The sequence below is a fragment of the Polistes fuscatus genome, unplaced genomic scaffold (genome assembly GCF_010416935.1).
Source record: "Polistes fuscatus isolate 324 unplaced genomic scaffold, CU_Pfus_HIC Scaffold2, whole genome shotgun sequence".
NCBI classification, from domain to species: Eukaryota; Metazoa; Arthropoda; class Insecta; order Hymenoptera; family Vespidae; genus Polistes; species Polistes fuscatus.
In genome coordinates, this window is record NW_025113096.1 from 11,222,950 (window position 1) to 11,246,255 (window position 23,306).

The 23,306-nt window shown below is 35.0% G+C and overlaps 2 protein-coding genes across 5 annotated transcripts; one reads left to right on the forward strand and one right to left on the reverse strand.

The window, feature by feature from the left end:
- The first annotated feature begins 19 nt into the window (after positions 1-19).
- On the forward strand, positions 20-23,224 carry LOC122516410 (ABC transporter A family member 1-like). Of its 4 annotated transcripts, none has more exons than XM_043634194.1 (24): positions 20-315; positions 7,017-7,138; positions 12,611-12,784; positions 12,872-13,053; positions 13,752-13,956; positions 14,066-14,141; positions 14,266-14,419; positions 14,517-14,703; positions 14,836-14,979; positions 15,073-15,223; positions 15,338-15,864; positions 16,017-16,366; positions 16,599-17,005; positions 17,100-17,360; positions 17,470-17,737; positions 17,834-18,008; positions 18,099-18,435; positions 18,563-18,837; positions 18,941-19,087; positions 19,171-19,553; positions 19,631-19,838; positions 19,919-20,258; positions 20,369-20,491; positions 21,732-23,224. In XM_043634194.1, exons 2-23 carry the CDS (start codon positions 7,046-7,048, stop codon positions 20,470-20,472), a joined length of 5,148 nt encoding a protein of 1,715 aa, XP_043490129.1. In that variant the 5' UTR covers positions 20-315; positions 7,017-7,045; the 3' UTR covers positions 20,473-20,491; positions 21,732-23,224. The 4 variants fall into 4 exon arrangements, with proteins under 4 accessions (XP_043490129.1, XP_043490130.1, XP_043490128.1 ...); XM_043634195.1 differs by lacking the exon at positions 21,732-23,224 and having other exon boundaries at positions 16,599-16,896; positions 16,966-17,005; positions 20,369-20,608; XM_043634193.1 differs by lacking the exon at positions 21,732-23,224 and having other exon boundaries at positions 20,369-20,608.
- On the reverse strand, positions 10,256-11,870 carry LOC122516411 (tubulin polyglutamylase complex subunit 2). Its single transcript, XM_043634197.1, has 3 exons — positions 11,627-11,870; positions 11,133-11,271; positions 10,256-11,060 (listed from the first exon to the last, which is right to left on the reverse strand). The coding sequence occupies exons 1-3, from the start codon at positions 11,868-11,870 to the stop codon at positions 10,607-10,609; spliced, it is 837 nt and encodes a 278-aa protein (XP_043490132.1). The 3' UTR covers positions 10,256-10,606.
- Positions 23,225-23,306: the final 82 nt, after the last annotated feature.

The following is a 23,306-nucleotide window of genomic DNA, read 5'->3' on the forward strand; positions in this document are numbered from 1 at the left end:
GAGGAGGAGGAGAGAAAGGAAGAAGGACTAAAAAAAGAGGGAGGTTCAATTGTTCTTCTTCTTCTTCGAAAGAAGAAGAGGAGGAGGAGGAGGACCGGCGTTCGGTGCCGCCTCGGAATTCTCCATTCGAAGGAGCAGCTTAACGATAAGTACCGAATTAGAGGAGTAGGAGGAAGAAGAGGAGAAGGAAGAGGAAGGCCGGAAGGAGGTGCGTCGGCCTTTCGGATGTCGGCGTGCTGCTGCTGCCGCGACATCGACGACGACACCTCGTGTTTCGAGGATCGTTCGCCGTCGAGTTTCTTTACTAATATAAAGGTGATAATATATATGTATAGAAGTATATACACATTTACTTACATTAGTAATATATATAAATAGATACCCGTATATATATACTCATATATACATATCATATATATATATATATATATATATGGAGGTGTGTATATGCATATACATATAGATACATGTCATTCAAAAAACGCTCTAAAAAGAAAATGAATCTGCCCAACCAACGTGGACGATTACCGTTTTGTCCAGGTCGGTTGCGGATCGATTTCCTAGTGGCGCGACCGAACGCCAGAGGGGGAAAGAGAGAATGAGGAAAAGAGAGAGAGAGAGAGAGAGAGAGAGAGAGAGAAGGAACGGCTTGAGAATGGCAGAAAGGGTGAGACGGAACCAGGCAGTACCACCGAAAACGGGGGTTGGGACGCGTCGCGTACGAATCTCGCGCTTGTGCGCGTTTATGTTTTCGACCAGTCAAAGAGACCGCCGTAAAAAAGAGAAAGAGAGAAAGAAAGAGAGAGAAAGAGAGAGAGAGAGAGAGAGAGAGAAGGGGAGTGAGTTTAGGATCTTTGAAAATGGTTTCCACTTGGAAGGATGCTTCGTGCAAGATAGTGGGAATAACATGTCTGGAAATTTGATCGATTAAATCCAACGAAATGACGTTACTCTGTAATTTTCTTTCATATTTTTCTTTTCCCGAACATAAGTTTCAATGTATTAGTATCGACGTTTAAAAAAAAAAATATTTTCAAGTGGTTATTCTTTTTTTGCGAGTATTCGAGCGATTAGTGATCATTTTCTAACGAGAAAGAAGATAAGTTCCTGTTCACCACCACGAGGATGAGGGCGAGGGCGACTCTCAGTGACCTCTGGCGATAAAACGATCATGACTGTTTGGAAAGGAGGGTTGAACGCGTGTATGCTGAAATATTAGCGTGAATCGGTCTCTCTCTCTCTCTCTCTTTCTTTCTCTTTCTCTATCTTTTTCTTTCTTGATTCTACGATCCGGTTCGGTGGTAAAAAATCAACGGAGCTCACCCTTTTTCGCTTTGGTCATTTATTGAGACCACCGGTCTGTCCGACCTCACCGAACAGCAAAACCTCCTCGTTCTTCCCTCTGACCCTCTTACGCCCTCTGATTCTTGTCGGTCGATAGACCCGACTCACAACGTACCTTCTCCATTCTCTCTCTCTCTCTCTCTCTTTCATTCCCTCTCTTCCCCCCCACCTCTCTTTCTCATTGTCTAACATGCTCTCTCTTTCTTTCTATCTTTTTCTTTATTTGTGTCATGATTTCGAGTTCTTCAAAATATGTTTGCTTAACTATTAACTTTCATTGGCGTCAATGAAATCGCCATTTCGTGTGTACAGGCTTGGCCAAAAGCTTAGATATATAATTTACACGTTAACAACTTGTCTGCATCCAGAACGATTATGTATGTACTTACCTACTTCATTCAAAGATACCTACCTATAACCCAAACAAATTTAGAACTGTCAATTGAAAACTTTCGACATTAATGAAATGAAAATGTCTCGGGTTTACCTTATTCTCCTCGTTTCACGGTAAATTCGAAAAAATCATCACTCAAAGACAATCTCATCTCAATCTAGTTCAGTTTAGTTTGACCTTATTCTTCCTCCGTTGTTAATCATTTAATCGTAGCTACAAAACGTCGTCTGATCCGAATGAAAATATTATCAAATTGACGGTCGTGAGATTAACTACGATGTAAGAGGGAAAAATTAAGTTCATGATAGCTTGCTCTATTATAAACGGGTACCGTTTTATCCTCACAATGATCAATTCTACGTGGGAGTCAGGAAACAAGAGTTTCCTGTACGCTTTCAAGAATCCGAGATATCTCGAATGAATTTCTTTGATCGTCCCGCGAATTTCATTTAACCAACTGGTCAACCCACGTTTTTCTTTCGTTACTCTAAGGTCTATATCTTGGATAAAGAAGGAAAAGTTCAGGGTGATTGGTGGGCTGTCGTCATCATCTACGTCGCCATTGTCGTTGTCGTCATCGTCGTCATTGTCGGTTGTCGTCGTGGTCGTGGGTCGTGGTCGTTGCGACATGGGGTTGCTTTCGTCGTTAAGGGAAATGGACGAGTTGGCGACATCGTGTCTACTCGTCCGTTCTTACCTTGACGATTCCTTGTGTCTCAGGGTGACGACCCCAATGGGGAGCTTGTTTCCCCTTTTCTACTTTGACTCTATTATTTACGTGGGAAAGAGAAACCGCGAATAGAACGAAAAAAAAACACAGAACGAAACTTATCGAGGGAGTTAGTTAGCCGCACCGTTTAAAAATGAATCGTTCGATATTACGAAGGGTGTATCCCTTTAAAATAAACCTTTTAGTAGTAACCCTCTTCGTTAACATGACAATCGAATTGCTTGTTTCCTGTGTCTCTGTTACAACGTTAAACCCCGAAACGTATATCGTTTTCTCTTTACTTGATCTTTTTTGTTTTCACGGCCCATCCTTTTCTTTTTGCTCTTCTATTTCTCTTTTACGTTTTGTTACAAATGTTTAACTTTATTCCTAAATACTGTTCGAAGTTTCTCGTCATTTATGATATGCGTGTGTTATTAACCATCAGTTAATCAAGTACATCTATTACTATCGCAAAACTTTGAAAATTTTTCTATTAATATAAAATATAAACTCAAATACTTTCAATTATACTTTTTCATTCAAATAATTTTCTTTTGGTATATAAATAATGTATTAATGTATTCAACAAATATATTTCATTTTTTCATATTCATATTTTCAAAAAACAAAATGTACGTAAGTACATACACATTCACATACGTACACACGTATCGATACGAGTTAAAATAAAAATATTAATTCCATTAATTTATTAATCGACTCAAGTGTTAGATTATTGTAAGGTAAAAAAATTACAAAGAAAAAACAAAGAGAGAGAGAGAGAGATAGAGAGAGAAAGAGAGAGAGAGATTCGTGAAATTTTTACACGATATTCGTCGATAGTTAAAGCTTGTTAAGAAAAAACGCGATTATGGAAATGAGAGAACACATCCAATATCTTCTCTATCATATTCGTAGATGAAAAAGGAGACCGATCGCATCCCGGTGAACTTCGCGAGGACCTAGTTCGTGTGAATGGCACGAAGTCGAGGAAAAAGGATTACGAGACACGACAAACCATTCTAAATCCAGCCACGTGATATAGTCCTATCTTCGTCCTTCCTTTTAATCTTTCACTATCCTCCCTTTTTCCATGTCTTTCTTTCCCTTTTAATATTTGTTTCTATCACTCTCACAGTCTTTCCAGTTTCTCCCTTGAACTGTGTTTCACTGAACATTAGTGATCAAACAAGAGAGGATAGATAGGTTCGTCGAAAAGAAATACGATAATAGAATAAAAATAAAAATAATTCAATTGAAATAATCATAATATATATTAAATCTTATACCGATATATACGGCACAAAATAAGTGTTATTATCAACATTCGAGATAGAGAAAGCCAAGGATGGCGATAAAGGGTCGCGAAATTAAAAGAGAGAGACGACGTGGCTTTGAATTCTTCTACCTTCCTCGTCTCGATGTTGGCAACTACGTGCGAAACAAGACGACAGTGAGATCTTATTGCAAGTTTGTCCGATCGATCGAGACCGGCACCAACGAAATCGGCTACAACGGCGGCACCAGAAACGGCGGAATCAACGATAGCAACGGCTTCGACTGCGCTTATACCTCTTCGATCAGTGGTATTATCAAAGACAACAAAAATAACGAAAACAACAACAACAACAACAACAACAACAACAACAACATCAACAACTTCTATTTCTTCTGCGGAAGTGGTTACACCAACTGAGAGAGATCAACGGACTAGATTCCTCGTATGCTCTCTCTTTGCCTCTATTCCTCGCACGATTCGTGACAAACGTAAGTCCCTACATCGCCCTTCTCTTCCTCCATTTCTATTTCTATCCATCTATCCTTATTTCTGATATGTATATGTTTTATCGGGAAAGATCGAAATTGGAGAATGTCAAGATTCACATAGCTAAATGTTAACGCATAACAAATACATCGGTGAAAGATCAAATATTTTTGGGTTTATTCTTATGCATTAATATTGCGAACATACACCACAAAGCGACCATGTGAATCTTGACATTCCCCAATTTCGGTCTTTCATGGTGGTAACACATATACTCTCATTTTGAAACTTTTCAATCCTTTTATCCTAGCTATTTCTTTATTTCTCTGACTCGATCATTTATCTTGATTTAAACTGTCGATTTTATACCACCCAAGAGATTCTAATATCTAAAAGTTCCCCTTGGAGAAAGATTATTTTCTATCATAGAATTTTGTATTTTAAAAAATCCTTATATCGGGAAGCTCACTAGAGGAAGATTATTTTTTATCATCAAAATTTTATATCCCAGATAATCTTTGCGTCGAAAAGCTTACCTCTCGTAGAAAGATTTTTGTTCTTTTTATTTTAGATTTCGTTAATTCTTTCAAATCTTTCGTTTATACGTAATATATTATTATGATTGAAATTAATAAATATATATATATTTTTCTTTCTTTTGTTAGAATTCTTTCTCTTTTGAGCGGGTAAGTGTAAGCTCGATATCCCTCCAGTTTTATAAGGCTATGTTAATGCTCTTTAACGCGTCATCCTTCCGGTGACGTACAGCTGCTCGTTGCTCGTTGACCGAACACGACTGAACGGAAGTACGATGAGACAGGAAATAGTGTTTCGTGACGTTCTCCATGTCGAATGACGTAAATGAAAAGAAAAAGGGGGAAAGAAAAAGAAGAAGAAAAATCAGACGGAGAAAGAGTAAGAGAGAAAGAGAAAGAAAAATCTTATAAAACGAGTTCAAGTTTTCTTCACTACGTCAGATCTATGGCAAAAGAAACATCTCATATAAAACGAGTTCAAATCATTTTTCTTGTCTTCCTCTTCTATTTCTTCATCTCGAGCTGAGCAAATATTTTTTCCTTCAGATTTGTTTATGGATTATTTAAAGAAAATGAAAAAAAAAAAATAATAATAAGAATTAATCGTTTATATTCTTTGAACTCATTTTTCAGAGTCGCTCGTGTCGCTAAGTTACGTCAGAGTTTGCATACACGTTTGATGTGGTTGGCTGCAATTCTGCAGCTGACTCTCTTTCCGTCACGGTAGAAAGTTTTCTCGACGATAATGTATAATTTAGGATCGACAGTTTGGTTTTAACAATTTTTGATAATTCGAGGAAAGTCAAGGGAGTCTTCAATGAAACTTGATAACGTTCGTTTGATGTCTTTTACGAAAGAAGAAAAAATAAAAAAAAATAAAAAACAATATAAAAAGAAAATTTAGAAAAAATGAACTAGTTTAAATAGATCGACTAGGTGAAAACAATCCATCCTTGTGATAACGATTAAATAAATGTTTTCATTTACGTTACATTTTCGAAACGAAATACACGTGTTTTTGATGAAATGAAATTTTTGAACATTTCCATATAAAAAAGAAAGATATGTTAGTAGTTTATTTTTGAACGATATATTAAAATTTTACGGATGAACTTTCAAAATCGCGATTTTATTTTCTTGAACGATTACGTCAGAATGAAAAGAATTTTTGGTAGAAAATGATTAGTCATAGGGATCGAGAGACTATTTTTAAATATTTTTATAAACGACGACTGCTCTAGCACGTAGCATCACTTTGTACACTCATTCTCTTTCCTCTTTCTCTTTTCCAAATAATTCTAATGCCGATGTTTCTTTTTTGAAATGCCGAAGGCTAGAATATCTGAGCCGAGCCGAGCCGAGCCGATACAAAAGGTGGTAAGAGTTGACAAAGAGGCGTGATTATCGATCCGTCAAGTTAACAAGTACTACCGAGCGATCTTATTTTCTGCTTTCGTTTCATTGCAATTCTATGGAGGAAAAAAGAAAAAAGAAAAAAAAAAAAAGAAAAAAAGATAGCTTCGTGTTCGGTCTTTGTTCAAAGTACGTGTCCAATTACATTGGACAATTTCTACAATTTTTTCCCCAACGAATTTGTCTCTCTCTCTCTCTTTCTCTCTTTGAGAAATTTGGCAAATAAATTCGGAAGAAGAAATCTAAATTCATTGACACGTTCACGAGCCCTAATTCTTTGTCCTTTGAAGATGATGCAATATTAAAGTACATCTCTTTTGTTATTAATTATTACATATCTTTGTCTTCCGTCTAATAAAATCTAATTGGCCAAGAAGAGATTGGCTCTAATCATGTTACGAAAAGTCGATAATCAAGATAGGTTTCTCGATAGAAGCGATACACGCGGTACAGTTAAGAAACCTTAAGAAGGCCTTGACATATGTTCTCGTTTACTTATGTTAGCTCTTATGCCCGGGAACATTTAAATAGTGCAAAGTACGAGTTATCGACCATGTCCTAGACATTTCTTGTGGTACCTCGTTAGAAGGGCGTGATTTTCAATACCATTTATTATCCTACTTGAATCTTTATATACTATACGAATAAATTTATTTTATTTATGTCATTAACCCAAGTAATATGCTCGTTAAATAGATTTACTATACTCGGGGTTCTTTTTTATTTACAATTTTTCTAGAAACGATAGGCAAATATTATTTTATTGCTTGTAGTATCTTGTACAATTTGTTTGTTCTTTTTTCTAGAGGACTAATATTATATATATATATATATTTGGTTTTTTATTTGCAGAAATACAGAGGACGAGTTTATCTCGCAGGATGGATTCGTGCGGGATCTACTTGTCTCAGCTACGAGCAATGCTCGTGAGAAATCTTCTGCTGAAGAAACGTGAAAAGCGGAAGACCACCGCGGTACGTTTATCACATAAATATATTTCTTTCTATCTTTTGTTTTTTTTGAATTATTATTATTATTTTTATATCTATATTTATTCTCTCGCCTTCCACCCCCCCCCCCAGAAAATATATGTTTCAAATTATATCGTAGATTTATTCGATTTTTCATACATTATCAAATATTTCATCGCAAATATCGTACGTGACCGTTCCAATGAAAGAGTAATTAATTAGGCATGAGGAGACATGAAATTATTCATGAATTTAATCAACGAAATATTTCTAATTCTTGGTATTGATAAACATGAATAATACATAAGTTTGTAAAGCGTAGTTAGTAAAACTAAACTTTGCTATTTTGATCAATGATTAAATGAATAGAGAGATCCGCTTATGCGTTTGCACTTGTTAATAGCTTATGCACGTGGATTAACTGTACGCATTGATACTAGTAAATACGATAATGACAAAGGAATGTTATAACATCCGATGAGACTATAACGTCATGTTGTATAATCAATCTACTTGGAAAAGTATCATGTGTTTCTTTTCAACGACGTTAAATTCGATACATATGTATCAACGAAGAAACGTATAACGTATCCATCATTTAACACGGAGTAATAAACTAAAATGAAACAGATCTGACAAAAAAAAAAAGAAGGAAAGAAAGATTTTTCCCGACGAAAGAAAACTTCACGTTTAACGCACGCGATGTATCACTGTCCTTCTTGTGATATATTGAGTAGAAAAGAATTTGAAAATTGTATAAATTTTCGGTAGGGTTGTGTTTGATCAGTGGCCAGCGTGTGTTTTTTTGTGTGGCCCAATTTCATTTTCCTATGAAAAAAGAAATGGAACGGAGGTTAGGGTAATAGGTAAGAAGATGGGTAACGATTTGGCAAATGTTATCGAATAATCGAATGATTGGTCAACGGATGATGAATCGTTTAAATTTTGACGAAAATAACTAGTCGTTTAGTTTATCTTAATTTTGGATTTGTTTTATTTTCTCGATTATATTGATGAATATTAGGACAAATCGAATAAATAATTATTCTCGTCTATATATATATATCAAACCTTTTTCAATATCACCAACGTTGATCGACTGTGTAGTTTATTCGTTTAAGATACGTACATTTATACTTTACTCTCCCACGTTGATCACTCTCGGTATGATCCTGTTTGGAAATACAAATATTCATATATGTATACATGTTCTCACACACACACACACAGCAGCAGCAGATATATGTATATATGTTGCACGTATACACAAATTGTAGAAACACAGCGTGCTCTTGTTCCGGCGATTAAAGCGTCAGCTCGAAAGTGGAACTTGAAATAAAATAAATGTCCGAGGGGGATAAGCAGGAAAAATCAATGATATTTCACGGATTATTTTTAACGGGAGAATCATCATCAGTGGATGCTTGTTCACGAATCAAAAATGTTGAAAAAGGAGCTAATGAAAATCTATAATGAAGAGATGAAAGCATGAAACAGAGAGAGAGAAAGAGAGAGAGAGAGAAAAAGAATGACCGTGTTGGTTCGTGCCACGTCAAATTTTCTGCTTAGGAAATTCGCGAGGAGTACGAAAATAGAGGAACATCGAAGATCGATCGTAGAGCCTGGATATACTTACGATACCACGGATAAAGAAAAAGATCGATTGAAATTTTACATGCACCCTGTATTCACTTTGACTTGTTGAGAATAATTAATGAAAGTATTGTTTTAAACTATGACAAAATAAACCAATATGTTCGTATGTTTTTTAAAAGAAAGAAAAATTCGTTATACTTGAAAGCCTTTAACACAGTTATTCTCTTATATTTCTCTTTCTTATCACGAATATTGTCCAACGATCGATATTGACGAAGAATGGAAAATGGGATAAGTATAGGAATAATAATAATAATAATAATAATAATAATAATAATAATAAGAAGAAGAAGAAGAAGAAGAAGAAGAAGAAAAAGAAGAAATAAGGAAAAAGAATAAAGGAATATGCGTTAGGAGTGCCAAAGGATTTGTCCGCAATAGGAAGTGAAGTCTCTTTCGCTATGTGAGTTTGGAACAAGCGGTAAAAAGAAATAAAAAGTTTTAGATGGGTTTGTTCTATGGCGACGAAACGACTGCGTTTCACGGTTAGCCGCAGTAGCCAAGTACGAAACGACGGCGTGCTGCCAGTCGCAGCAGTGCGCTGCCATTTTTGCGTGCGTACCGTGCCAACTGGGCCAAGGGTCGAAGAGGAGAAGAAGAAGAAGAAGAGAAGAAGAAGAGAAGAATCGTTTATTGCTGCTCTGCTGTTAGTACTAGCAGTACTACTACTAGTAATAGTAGTAGTAATAGTAATAGTGGATGGTAAAAGGGTAGATGGATTTTAAGTAAAGCTTCCATTTTCAGATTTTTCCTTTTGCTTTTATTTTTCTTCCATTTTTATTTTCTTCTTCTTCTTCTTTCTCTTTATTTTTTTTCCTTTTTCCATTTTATTTTTCGTCCTAACTTAAATTTTATTTTTCTAGACCAACCGTGTGACACAATAGAAGGGAATAGAAAAAAACAGGACGGATATTATATTTTGGCTCGAACAACGCATGATCGATAATATTCTCTTTCTATTTTATAACGATATTATCGAAAAAAAAAAAAAGAAAATAAAAGTATATAAAACTGTATCGATGCTAATACGAGTACGAATATATAAATAACGTTTAGAATTTTATTAACTTTCTTCTATAGGTCGTTAGAATATTTTGTATTCGATAGAACAAATATCGTCGATCGTTAAATTCTTTTCGCAATCATTTTATACGCGTTCCAATTCCTTTTAAAATGTTCTACGATGATTTAAGGATCGAGTTAACGAGCTTATCCGTAATGACGCGCATTAAATAACAGCCGAGGAAGTAAAATAGAGATAAAGTGAAAAGGGGGAAAGAGAGAGGAAGAGATCGTGTGCCAATTCAATTTCAATATCTAGATATATACCAATGATATAGCTACTGCTATTCTCTCGAAAGTTATTGATAACATCGAAAGCTCTACATTTCTCTCTTTCTCTCTCTCTCTCTTTCGTATTTGAAGAAATTATCTTCGACGTAGGAAAAAAAAAAACCCAAGGTGTTGATTTTTTCAAACGTCACCTTTTACTATAGTATCTCGATTCCCCATCCCATCCTACCCATCCCCACCCCCTTTCCACCGTAGATATGATATTGCTTTCCATCTTCGTACCTAAGACATTTTTACGCGTACTCGATTCTTTCATTTTCCTTCGAGAGAAGACGTGGGCGTCGTGCATTTGATGGATCGCCAAGTGATCCTTCCTTCGATCTATTTTTTTCTCTCTCTCTCTCTCTCTCTTCTGTTATTTTTGTCTTTTCTTCTTTCTTTTTTTTCCTTCCCTTTCGAAAGAATAGAAGAGAAAGATTTATTGGGATGATCAAGGAGGACGGCAAACCCATAGAAAAAAGATCACTTCTTTCTTGAGTTCCTTAGCTTATTTTCCATATTCCTAAAAATGCTAGGATCTAGTAGATTGGTAGGACCATTGTTCCACAGATTAGTAGAAATTGTCTCGGTTGGTTCGACCGTGTTTGGCAAAAGATGAGGCCCTACCAAGAAATAGACTTGCTCGACCCAAGTTGGCAGAGGTAAACCGACGACGCAGCATTGCCAAACAGGCAAACCAAGATGGACCAACATCATACGAAAGTATTTGGTAAAACTGTCGGCCAGATGATACCATCTATCGGTAGTTTCCTGATGTAGCCAAATTTCGGGTGACTTTTGTTCAACTTTGCTTGGATATGCCAAGTACACTTTAGCGTCTATTGTTGTAGGAAAGCATCTAACTATCTCGAAGAGTTTCGAACCACGTGGATTAGTCGTGGTAATCTTCGAAGTACCGGGAACAACGTTCTCTGTACTTCCTACGAATATCTCGACTTCCGATTCGATGTCGGTTCCTCTTTCATCCGAGACCAGACTCGTCATCGACGTCGTTGTGGTTGTCGTCGTTGTCGTTGTCGTTGTCGTTGTCGTTACACTTTGTTGTTGTCGATCCTTCCCAACACCGAGGTAACGTTTTAGAGACGACAGCTTGCCTATCTCCATTCGCCCTACCGGAAATTCTTCGCCTGTATACGAATGAGTGATTCGCTAATTCGATATCCCTCTTATCTCAAACAAGCAACAACTCGATGTTATTGATAATAGACAATTGACGTATACGATGTCCTTGAAAAATATATTTTTTAATATAATAACTAACATAAAAAGATGATAAAAAGATGATAGAAAGAAATAGAAAGAAATAGAGAAAAGAAATATGTCGAATGAAAATAGTTGAAATGATGGAATCTTTATCATAAGTATAAACGTCAAGTGAAAGATGCGTGATTGTTTCGAAGAAATATTTTACAATGAGAGAGACATCTCATACGAGGATAGAAGAAAGAAAAAAAAAAAAGAAAAATATCAAAATTTACATACCAGCTATCTCGAGATTCCACTGTAGTAGAAAACCATCGATCGAAGCATAGAAATTCTTGACGTCTTCTGGCAGCACGCAGCCGTGTCGTTGCTCCCAATTCGCAATGGCGTTTCGTTCGCAACCGTTACGCCTGTCTACGCGAACGTTTTTAACGCATGGCAAATTGTCGAGTATCTTGACGACACCTAATGTTAAATTTTCGTAGAAGGAATCTTCGGGAACTGCGTCGACGAAAAATGACATTGTTTCACTGCGTTCGCGCGAATCCATCTTTGATTTTCTATTGTAAAACTGCGCCAGTTCTCTTTCCGACAGGATAACCGAGGTAAACGAAGAAGCTGGCTGGCTACTCGAAAATATCGCTTTCGTTTAACTTGTTTATCGTCATGGCAACAGTATAACAAAGCCGAACACACGGTACTTTCCTATTCACCCTCGAAGTTACGTTCAACACGAGCGTATCGAACACGGCTGCTTGGTTCCTGTGCATACGATTCTCATCAAACAGATACACATGTCCACACGAGGGGGAAGATATTTTTTCAAGGTACAAGGAGGGTTCGAATCATGCGAGGAAACCTCATGAAAAGAGAAAAAAAAGACATGAAATACAAATTAACCCATGTGTTTCACTTTTACATATGAATTACGTTACTCGTAACATATGATTTTCAGCCACCCTTCATTATCTCCCATCGTCATTAGTGGGACGAACTTGAAAGGGGATCGTAAGGATTAGTCATAAAAACCTTTCATTGTTCCCAGCAAAATGTGGGAGTTTCGAACGAACTCTTACACTCCGACTATTTCATTTAATTTTATTTTCTATTGTTAATGTTCGTTGATGCTGCTAATGTTTCTCTTATGACGTTAAATAATTACTCTGGAACAAACCGAGAATGTAATAAAATGATATTTACGAGATCTTTTATCTCCACGCAACGAGAATTACTATTTTATTTTTATTTTTGTTATTATTGTAGGAGATCTTCCTGCCTCTTTACACTCTAGGAATTCTAATAGTGATAAAGGTGTTGATACCTAATCCAAATTATCCTGCAATGACGACGAGAAGGCACGAAGAAAATATATTCGAGTTATTCAATGGTTATAAGAACAATACGATAGCTGTGGTACCTAATTCGACAGAAACTATCGTAAGTTTTCATTAGATACGTATAAACATATACATGTATCTCGTAAAACCAATTGAAATTTGTTGATAGCATCGATTCGTCTTCTAGGCATTCTTAAATTCGATGAACACGCTATGGTTGTCTATGTGGGATTACCCTGGGAAATTACCTTTGAATTTCATTATATTCGATACGAAAGATGATCTACAGGCAGCTTATTGGAGAGATCCGTACAGTATACCTCTGGCTGTGATCTTCGAGGACTCTCAACCGATCACTCAACGTCTTCTGTAAGACTGTATTTACATGTATACACATTATACATACACTAACAGCCAGAAGTTTCGAATAACTACATAAATTCAAAAAGAAATATTATATTCGTAAGAAAAAATGAATGCCTTTTGAATAACCGAAGCAGATTTATGAGTCAACGAAAATTTATTAGTAACATGTTTTATATTTTTTGATCAAATAATGAATAATTTCTCTTCTTCGAATTGTCTTTTTCGTTAAAAATATTGTCTGTTATTTTTAACGACAACCGGACATATTCCCAGACGAGGAAGTATTTTTAAACAAGGTTTTTATGGGCTGCAACCTAGGGCCCCATTCGCGTGGTAAAAAAGAAAATAAAAACAATTTAAATGAAGAATTTAATAACACAAAATAAGCTTCTCGACAAAATAACGAATGATTCGTTACAATTAATCCAAATTTAGTCGAATTTGGGTTGATCGAGTAAATCCCCAAAGTTAACGATCTTCCTTTGATTCTGGGCATACTGGACATTTCAGAAATCAGCAAGTAATGTCGAACCTTTTGGCTGTTGATAGATTGCTATTTCAAAGTTGAATGTAAATTGCTACTTTGATACAGTTGATTATTTGCACTCACGAAAAGCTACTCTTTTTCTTCCTTTCTTTTTTTTAATATCTAATCGAAATTGAAGGGTGGTTAGGAATAAGTGACTACTTGTATTTTTTAGATACGAGATTAGAACAAATCCTTCGTATACATCGCCTCCTTCGCCTACTGAACTCTATTCCGCTCCGGTTACTTGCCGGAAAGACACCAGCCATTGGATGGGTGACGTTCTGTCGATAGAAACTGGCGGATCATGTCCCGTGATTAACTACTTGCATTCTGGCTTCCTAGCTTTACAAATGCTAATGGATATTACGAAGATAAGGGTACGCCAGTTACTTATAGTCTTGGATTATATTGCTTACTTTTTGCACTCCCTCTTCTTTTCTCTTACGAAATAGATCTTCTAATGTATTACTTCCTTCTTTACTACAGTTTGACACGCAAAACATCGACGTAACCATTCCAAATATAACATTAGAAATGTTTCCGAAAGAAGCGTTTACCGCTGGTAAGTTAACTCCCTCTCTCTCCCTCTCTTTTTTTTTTTTCAAAGCTTATTTATTTTCCTTAAAGAAATGATGATGGAATAATGTTTTTTCTTAATGCAACATTATAATACATTTTTTTTTTAGATTGGATGCTAGCTTTTAGAGTGGTTATTCCTTTGTACATGGTCTTAGCACTTTCACAGTTCATTACTTATCTCTTGATATTAATTGTCGGTGAAAAAGAGAATAAGATTAAAGAAGGAATGAAAATTATGGGTCTTAAGGACTCTGTATTTTGGTAAGTGAATGTATTGTATAAATGATGATGAAACTAATAAATTCTAATGTATGCATTAAATACATTTAATATTGATAAATCGTTTCTTGTGCTTTAGGATATCCTGGTTCATTATCTACAGCATCTTCGTATTGTTACTTTCTGCAGTCGCGGTTATATTACTCTTCACTCTACAAATGTTTCAGCATACGCACTTTTTACCGATATTTCTCCTTGTAGTACTTTATAGTTTTTCCGTCATCATGTTTGCCTTCATGATAACACCATTCTTTGACAAATCTCGAGTAAGTATTTACGTTAGGATTAATTAATGTTAAAATTAAATAGATAATCTGCGATCGATTTGAATGTAACATTATTAGCCAAACATTTCGGATTTCCAAACGAACATCTCATACTCGTATATCTTGTTTTAGACTGCCGGTGTCCTTGGAAACTTTGCAGTAACGATACTAAGTTTGATGTACTTCATTCAAGTATTCGTAGACGATTCTAGCTCGATCTCATTTTGGTTGGTATCACTTATAAGTCCGACGGGTGTTGCATTGGCCATGGACAAGGCAAGTTTTCTTTTTTTGTAAACGTTTAAGCAACGATAAAATCTTCGTATCGATAAATTATTTATTTTATATTAATCACGAGTTATTCATTAGGCCTTGGTCCTGGACTTACTAGGAGAAGGAGTCAATTTTGATAATCTCTGGTCCGGTCCTGGTATGCCTTTCGGGGGAAGTCTCATTATGATGACTTTAGACATATTCTTATATGCTTCCATAGCATATTACTTGGACTCGGTTATTCCAAGTATGTTTAAGGAATAATATTTTTCTTTTCTGATGATTTATTCAATGATTTATTCGATGATATTGTTAAGCACCAGTAAAAAACGATTATCTTTAATGACATTTTGATTAATAGGCGAATACGGCACGAAAAGACACCCGTGGTTCTGTTTCACGCCAGGATTTTGGTGCCAACGTAAAGTTCAAAGGGTACCATCGTCTAACGGGGAATCTAATTCGTTTATACCCGGCGAAGAAACAAGTCGAGACGTTGAACCGGTTGTTCGTGAGATGAAAGGAAGGGAAGCGATTAGAATCGTAGATTTGTTTAAATCTTATCAGAAATGTCGTAAGCCTGAAATTAAGGCAGTCAATGGTATCAATCTAACGATTTATGAGGGACAAATAACAGCGATACTGGGACACAATGGTGCCGGTAAAACCACGTTGTTTAATATACTCACGGGATTGACATCGCCAACAGCTGGTACAGCTTTGATTTTTGGATATGACGTACGAGATTCGAACGATATGCAGGTGATTAGAAGTATGACAGGTGTATGTCCTCAGCATGACATTCTGTTTGATCTTTTAACACCTAGAGAACATCTCGAATTTTTTGCTGCTGTACGTTGCATTCCAAAATCGATGATCGAATACGAGGTATGACAATATTTAAAGCTTATAAATAATTTGTTTCTTCTTTTTTGTTTTCGTTTTAATTTTTTTTTGTCTATAGTTGCAGTTCATCTTCCATTCTTTTTCTTTTTTTAACTATTATATAAAACGTTCAATAATTATGTCAAATATTACAGGTAAAGAAAACGTTAAAAGATATCGATTTGGTTGAAAAAGCAGATACTTTTGCAAAATACTTAAGCGGTGGTCAGAAAAGAAAGCTCTCAGTAGGTATCGCCATTATCGGTGATCCTAAAATCATTATCCTTGATGAGCCCACAGCTGGAGTGGATCCATACTCTAGAAGACAAATGTGGTCTTTCTTGCAATCCAGAAGGCATGGTAAAGTCATTCTTTTAACGACTCATTTTATGGACGAAGCAGACATATTGGCTGACAGGAAAGCAGTTATAAGTAAAGGGAGATTGAGATGTTGCGGTAGTTCATTGTTCTTAAAAAACAAATTCGGCATCGGTTATCATTTAACGTGAGTACCAAATATAATATAAAATATGCGTGTATACCTAAAAATAGAAAAAGAAAAAAAAAGAAATCTAATGAGATATTTAATTTATACTATAATTATTTATATATTATAAAATAAATCATAAGATAACTTTATTTTTTTACTTGTAATTTTTGAACTCGATCTATTGTCATAATTACCGTCACATATGTTACTTTCTGTTAACAATTTTTGGGTTGATTTATCATTCCAGTCTCGTACTCGAAGGCAACGCAAGGGAACATGCGATAGCGCGATTAGTATCGTCTCACGTAACGAAAGCCGAAAAAGCAAGACGTCATGGTCGTGAATTGAGCTTCATCTTGCCTCATAATTCAGTGGAAAATTTCGCCTCACTTTTTTCGGCTATCGAGCACGAAATCAAAACGAGATCGAGTAGGTTGGGTATCAGTAGTTATGGAGTATCTATGACGACCCTGGAAGAAGTATTTTTACATCTGGAAAAAGACGAGGAAACGGAGTGTACCATGGATAATCTGTCTAAGAAAATGGTTCGTAATCGTGCACTTAGTAGATCGTTGTCCTTGCAGTCGAAAAGTACATCGTACCAGAGTTTACAGAACGAAGGTGTTATCGTTCAAAATGATGGTCAAGCAAAAGGTAATTGAGTGTTTATATATTTGTTAAATGCAAAATTAATTCATTAATTAATTCGTTAATTAAATATTTTGTTAACAATTATGTTGTATTACAGGAGCAGGTGATCTACCAGATGGAATTCACAATGATAGGAATCCTCCTGTTCTCGGCCTTGGTTTAGACCCCATCAAAATTCGGCCTAACTTCCTTCAAATTCTTTACGCCATGCTTCGCCTAAGGATACTCAGGCTGTTTAGAAACATTCAACTACTTTACTTCACCATCATTGCTCCTCTTGCTCTCATAATCCTCGGTCTCTACATAAACAGTATTCAAACGGTCGAAATTAAGATGCAATCTCTTGAACTTAATAGTGGTACGCTTTTCTAACTTCTTACATATAATATATTATTTCAAGTATCATCGAAATATCTATTAACATTTAAGATATTTGTTCTCTCTCTCTTTTTCTGTACATTTTTTAGAAACCTACGGCAATAAGACGAAAATCTTATATGTGAATAATACCAAAGTTGACATAACGCCTTTGATGGATGGTATGAATCAAGATGTTAAGCACATCGACGAATACGATGGAAATTTCGTTAGTTTGTTAAAAAGCGCACCACACATGGCAGCATTTAATATCAATGAATACAACTTCCCTAAAATGAATTTAACGATCGTATATAACGATACTATGCAACATTCTTTGCCCATTTTAGTGAATGTACTGTTAAATACTTATTATAGGTATGTATATTATTCCTCGTTCTTAAAAAAAAAAAAAAAAAGAAAAGAAGAAATTCCAAATTGCAGTAATTATCGCAATAATTTCGTTACAAACAGATTGGTAGTTGGAAAGGACGATGTTCCTCCAATTGAAGTAAAGACTCATCCGTTTCAACAGACATCACAGCCACAAGAATTTAATGTAGGCATTGCCAGTTCAGCATTATTTATTGGAATGGATTTTGTTTTATTACCGATCACGTTAGCGGTTGATATGGTTTACGATCGAGAAGTAAGGATAATTTTATTTAAAATATTATTTCATTTTCCACGCAACAACGAGAATATAAAAATATATATACCTATATAATTTGATTTTTAGATAAAAGCAAAGAATCAATTGCGCGTCAATGGTCTGTCATTTCCAATGTACTTCCTTTCCTATTTCATTGTTCTCGTCGGCCTGATGACATTTATTTGTTTATGCATCGTCGGCATTATATTTCTTTTCGACGTGCCTTCGCTTCAAGAACCACCAGCACTCATCACCCTTGGTGCCCTTTTGATGTTATACTGCCCTTCGTCCATTCTTTTCTCGACATGTTGGAGTTATATCTTTGATAAGATGGACTCTGCACAAAGTATTTTACCCAATATTGCAACATTCCTTGGACTTATACCGTTTCTACTTGTCGTCATACTAGACATGCTAGGCGTCGGTAAATAACATATATTATTAATAATAAAATAATAATAATACTAATAAAAAAAATATAATATATATATATAAATATAATATTAAAATATTTTTATTTAACCAATATAAAATATAATAATTTGTTTAAGGTGGTACAGCAGCGTTCGCTTTGCATGTGGTTTTTTCTCTGTTAAATACCATGTACGTGCCCTTCGCAGCGGTGTACTATGTAGATCGCGTCCATTTAATGTGCTCCATCAATGCTGCTTGCCATCATTTAACGATGTCAGACTATCTTACTACAGAGATCATTTTAATGGCCGTTGGTGTACTCTTACATTGTCCATTATGGTTCTTTGTGTTGCTATTATTGGACATCAAGAAAAGCGGTGGAAACGTTAGCGATCTCTTCAAACACTTCCTGGTTAGAAGATTTTTTTCTATTTTTTATTTTTTCTTTTTCGTCATTACGTAAGTATATATATGCATACAAATAAATATATAACTTGTTTGATATGTTTGTATAGAGAAATGGTGGTTCTATCGGCGAGGAGATTATGGAAAATTCCGATATTGGCGATCACGAAGATTCTGACGTCAAAAATGAAAGACAGAGAGTGTTTAATCTTATAACGTCACCTTCCGCTCAACAACCACCAGTGGTACTGGTGCAGGTAAAATTATTTTCTACTGAAAATGATGAACATGTTAAATATGATATAAGCATGATCTTGATCATGATTATCAAACACGTTAGAATCTACGGAAAGAATATCGCCAACGAGAAGCAGTTTCTTGTAGCTGTTGTACCAAACGGGAGGAAGAAACAACACCGCAAATGCAACAAAAAGTCGCCGTACGAAATCTATCATTGGCCGTTGAGCCGGGCGAAGTATTCGGACTGTTGGGTCATAACGGTGCAGGTAAAACTACTACGATGAAGATCATTATTGCAGAGGAAGCAGCGACACGTGGTAGAGTACAAATTGGTGGAAGCAATATTCACTCTCACATTGAAGAAGCATTCAGACAAATGGGATATTGTCCTCAACACGATGCCCAATGGAAGAACATTACGGTACGAGAACATTTGGAATGCTACGCAGCCATTCGTGGTGTACCTTGGGGAGAAATTAATAGGTAATTTTAAAACAACTTTTATCCTGTTTTTGTTTATAACAATAACTTTAATCTTCTAACTAACAATATTATTTCAGAATTGTTGATCTCTATCTATCCGGTCTTCAAATACATGAACATGCCGATAAACAAACTCAAGAATGCTCAGGTGGTACTAGAAGAAAACTCAGCTTTGCAATGGCAATGGTTGGAGGACCAAAGGTTGTTTTAATGGATGAGCCCAGTACGGGTATGGATCCTAGGTCAAAGAGATTCCTATGGGATACCATTCTTGCTAGTTTTCAGGTATCATCGAAACACTACGAGCCTTCAATCGGTTTTTCATATTTTTCTTTTCTTATAATCTTCGTGAATTTCTTCAATAGGGTGGTCGAGGAGCAATTCTTACAACTCACTCAATGGAAGAAGCAGATGCATTGTGTTCCAGAGTCGGTATAATGGTCAAAGGTGAACTGAGATGTATAGGTTCGACGCAACATCTTAAAAATCTTTACGGTGCTGGGTACACTTTAGAAATGAAACTTTTGGGTGGCGATTGCACCCCGACTACGCCTTCCAGTGATAGATTATCTGCATTAAAAGAATTCGTTGCTGGTCTCTTTCCTGATGCAACTGTAGAAGAAAGCTTTGCAGATAGATTGGTTTTCGCCGTTCCTCAACACGCAGTGAACTCGCTGGCCGAGTGCTTTATGCAGTTGGAGAAGGGTGAGAGAGAGTATTTTTTCATCGAAAAAAAATTAATTCATTTTAAATACGCTTATGTGTGGAGCAAAAAAAGTAAAAAAGAGTAATAATTATAAAATTTTAAATTACAGCCAAGCAAGAGTTGGATATCGAAGAGTACAGTTTCAGTCAAACTACGCTGGAACAGGTGTTTCTTAAGTTCTCTCATTATGATGAGAGCAATAGTGGTGAATGACGATCTAGATATTCAGTGTGTTAGTATCTCGTTTTTAATTATGAACTTGCTATACTTTCAAGATTGCTCAATAACGCGCGAGAGTATTAAAAGTCATTGTTTTTATCTCTGCGAGTGAAGAAAATCGAAACGAAAATGATATTAAAAAAAGTCATCTACGTTGTAAGAAAAATAATACCACGACGGTCGGATAATGTTGCACTAAAAATGCGAGTACGAGCGATGTTAAAGAAACAAAAAAAATCATTTTCTTTCCGTAAAAAACAAAGTTCAAAGTTTAATAATTTAAAAAATTATTATAATCTCGTCTATCCCTTGTTAATATATTATTATTATTATTATTATTATTATTATTACTATTATTAATTATCTAAACATTACACCACAATGATTCATTAAATGCACGACCTTTTTTCTCTATGAGGATTCAGTGACATACATTAAAATGCTTTTATCTAATAGGAAGGGTTGTATATTGTCCCAAATCTGCAATTGAATCTAGATGAAACGCGTATTCTTGTTAAATAAATCATTCAAAGGATATTGTATATACATTATCTTGAAATATGCTTCTATCAGTACTGTAAACCATGTAACACATAATTGCACAATTAAAGAAAAGCAACTATTTAATACGAAATTTTCGCAGTCGTAATATAAGCTAACATACATTAAATACATGCATTCATAAAATAAATACATAAATACATTAAGCAAGTATGGGTTCTAATTTTAGGGCTTCCTGAATAAAAGATTTTTGTAAAAGCGAATTCATTTGAGAATTTTAGGATATAAAAAGAAAAATAATAAACTAGTAATTGGGAGGGGTTTTGGTATCCATGATCCCACCACCATGACTGTATGTCACTGTTAGGATCGTATATCAACTGATATAATATTTAAACATACTGCGAATACTACGAGTATATACAACAATTATTATCCATATTACAATGAAATCGTCTATTTCTCGTGCTCGTATTTTGGTGCATCGCAAATTAAACGTTTGCGTAAAAATACTTCTGTATTATCTGCGCAGATAAATAATCGAGGAATAATTAAGTGTTAATAATTAGCATCTTGTAAATATAGTCGCAAAAGGATAGTGTGTTCGAGCGTCGATTACAAAAAAAAATCAGAAAAGAAGAGAAATTCCGTTTTCGTTGATAACACGAACAAAAAATACCGATTTAATAATCTAACGTATAATCTATACTGATTTTATCGTTTCGATATTATTTTACGCTCTCATTTTTTAGATACCAAAAGAAATACTCACGCAGCGGTCTCGTAACAATATTGCATTGGAATTGGATCCTGTAATGTATCTAATGTTAGTCACAAAAATATGACGTAACGTTTATGATCATTAACAGAGAGGTAGCGCAGATATCTCTCTTCTGCGTGTAATACATACATACACACACACACACATACATACATACATACACAGATTCATACGTACTTACATACATACAAACGTAACTACATATATATATCAATTTATTTAATTTTAATGCGACAATTTGTTATCCGCAAACGTATGAGAAGAGCATTTTACCCCGATATAGAATCGAATAAATTTTAATCGATTTGAATACGATCGCGTATTCGTAAATAATTCAAGAAAAAATAAACAAATAAATAAATAAATAAATAAAAATAATAAATAAATAGTCGAGAAATACATCGACGAAAAACTTTTACGTAATATTATCGATTCAAGAGGAATGGCATACATGCAACAAAAATAATAGGATCATAGTAATTATGTATCTATTAAAACGTTTCTTCTCCGTCTGTCTTATGGTCTTTTATCAAGCTTTCTTTGGATCACAAGTCAGAAGGATACGATAGGTCGTTATTTATTGCCTCTTTAGGATGTAAAACGATGATCATGATGATAATGAGGATAATGATGATGAAGATGATGAAGATGATGATGAAAATGACGAATTCATGGAAAAAAAAAAGATTTTATAATTCCGTTTAGATTCATGAGACGTACATATATAGAAAAGGATCTCGCATGATCCAATTGAGTTGAGATATCGAAACGAATAGTTGGTTGATTTTCGGTTGGCAAAAATTTGAATTATTCTTGAGTACCGATTAGATCTAACATTCGTTCAATTAAGCATGAATGCTTTGAAAGTGTGATCAACGTATACTCTCGAAAATTCAATTTATTGCTATACTTTTTATCGCCTACGAAACGTTATAAGGGTTGATAAGAAAATTGCTGCCGATAAAAATAAATATATATAAATATTTATATATATATTATATATATATATATGTGTGTTTATGTATATACAAGGTGGTTCGCTAAAATGACTGATTCTTTTTCTTTCTTTGAAAATATCATCGATTGATTCTTTACGATTCTTTTATTATACGTAAAACAAGTGTCGCCTAGTTGTACGGATCAAACAACGAACGTTATTTGAAAGTGAGTTTATCTAATGAAAAAATCCTTATCATTATTTGTATAAAATTACACCTTGCGGCGTTAGAGAAAATGTGAAAGGCTTATAATTAGTTCTTCATCTCTGATCCTTTCATCTTTTGAAAAATGATGAAACGTTGTTCGTTGAAAGCAAGTGAACGGTCAGTGAACCATCCTGTATATCCTCAAGGGCTCCTTAATCGTAATATTGGATCCAAGATCTAATTACGAAGGTAAAGAGCAAAATAAGAAAGGGGGAATGTCTCAAAGATAAGAGAGAAAGAAAAAATAATAAATAAAGAAGAAAAAAAAGAAGAAGAGAAATATAAGAAAAAGAAAATTAGCCAAACGTTAGAAAAGATAATTACATGCTCTTTTGAGGCTT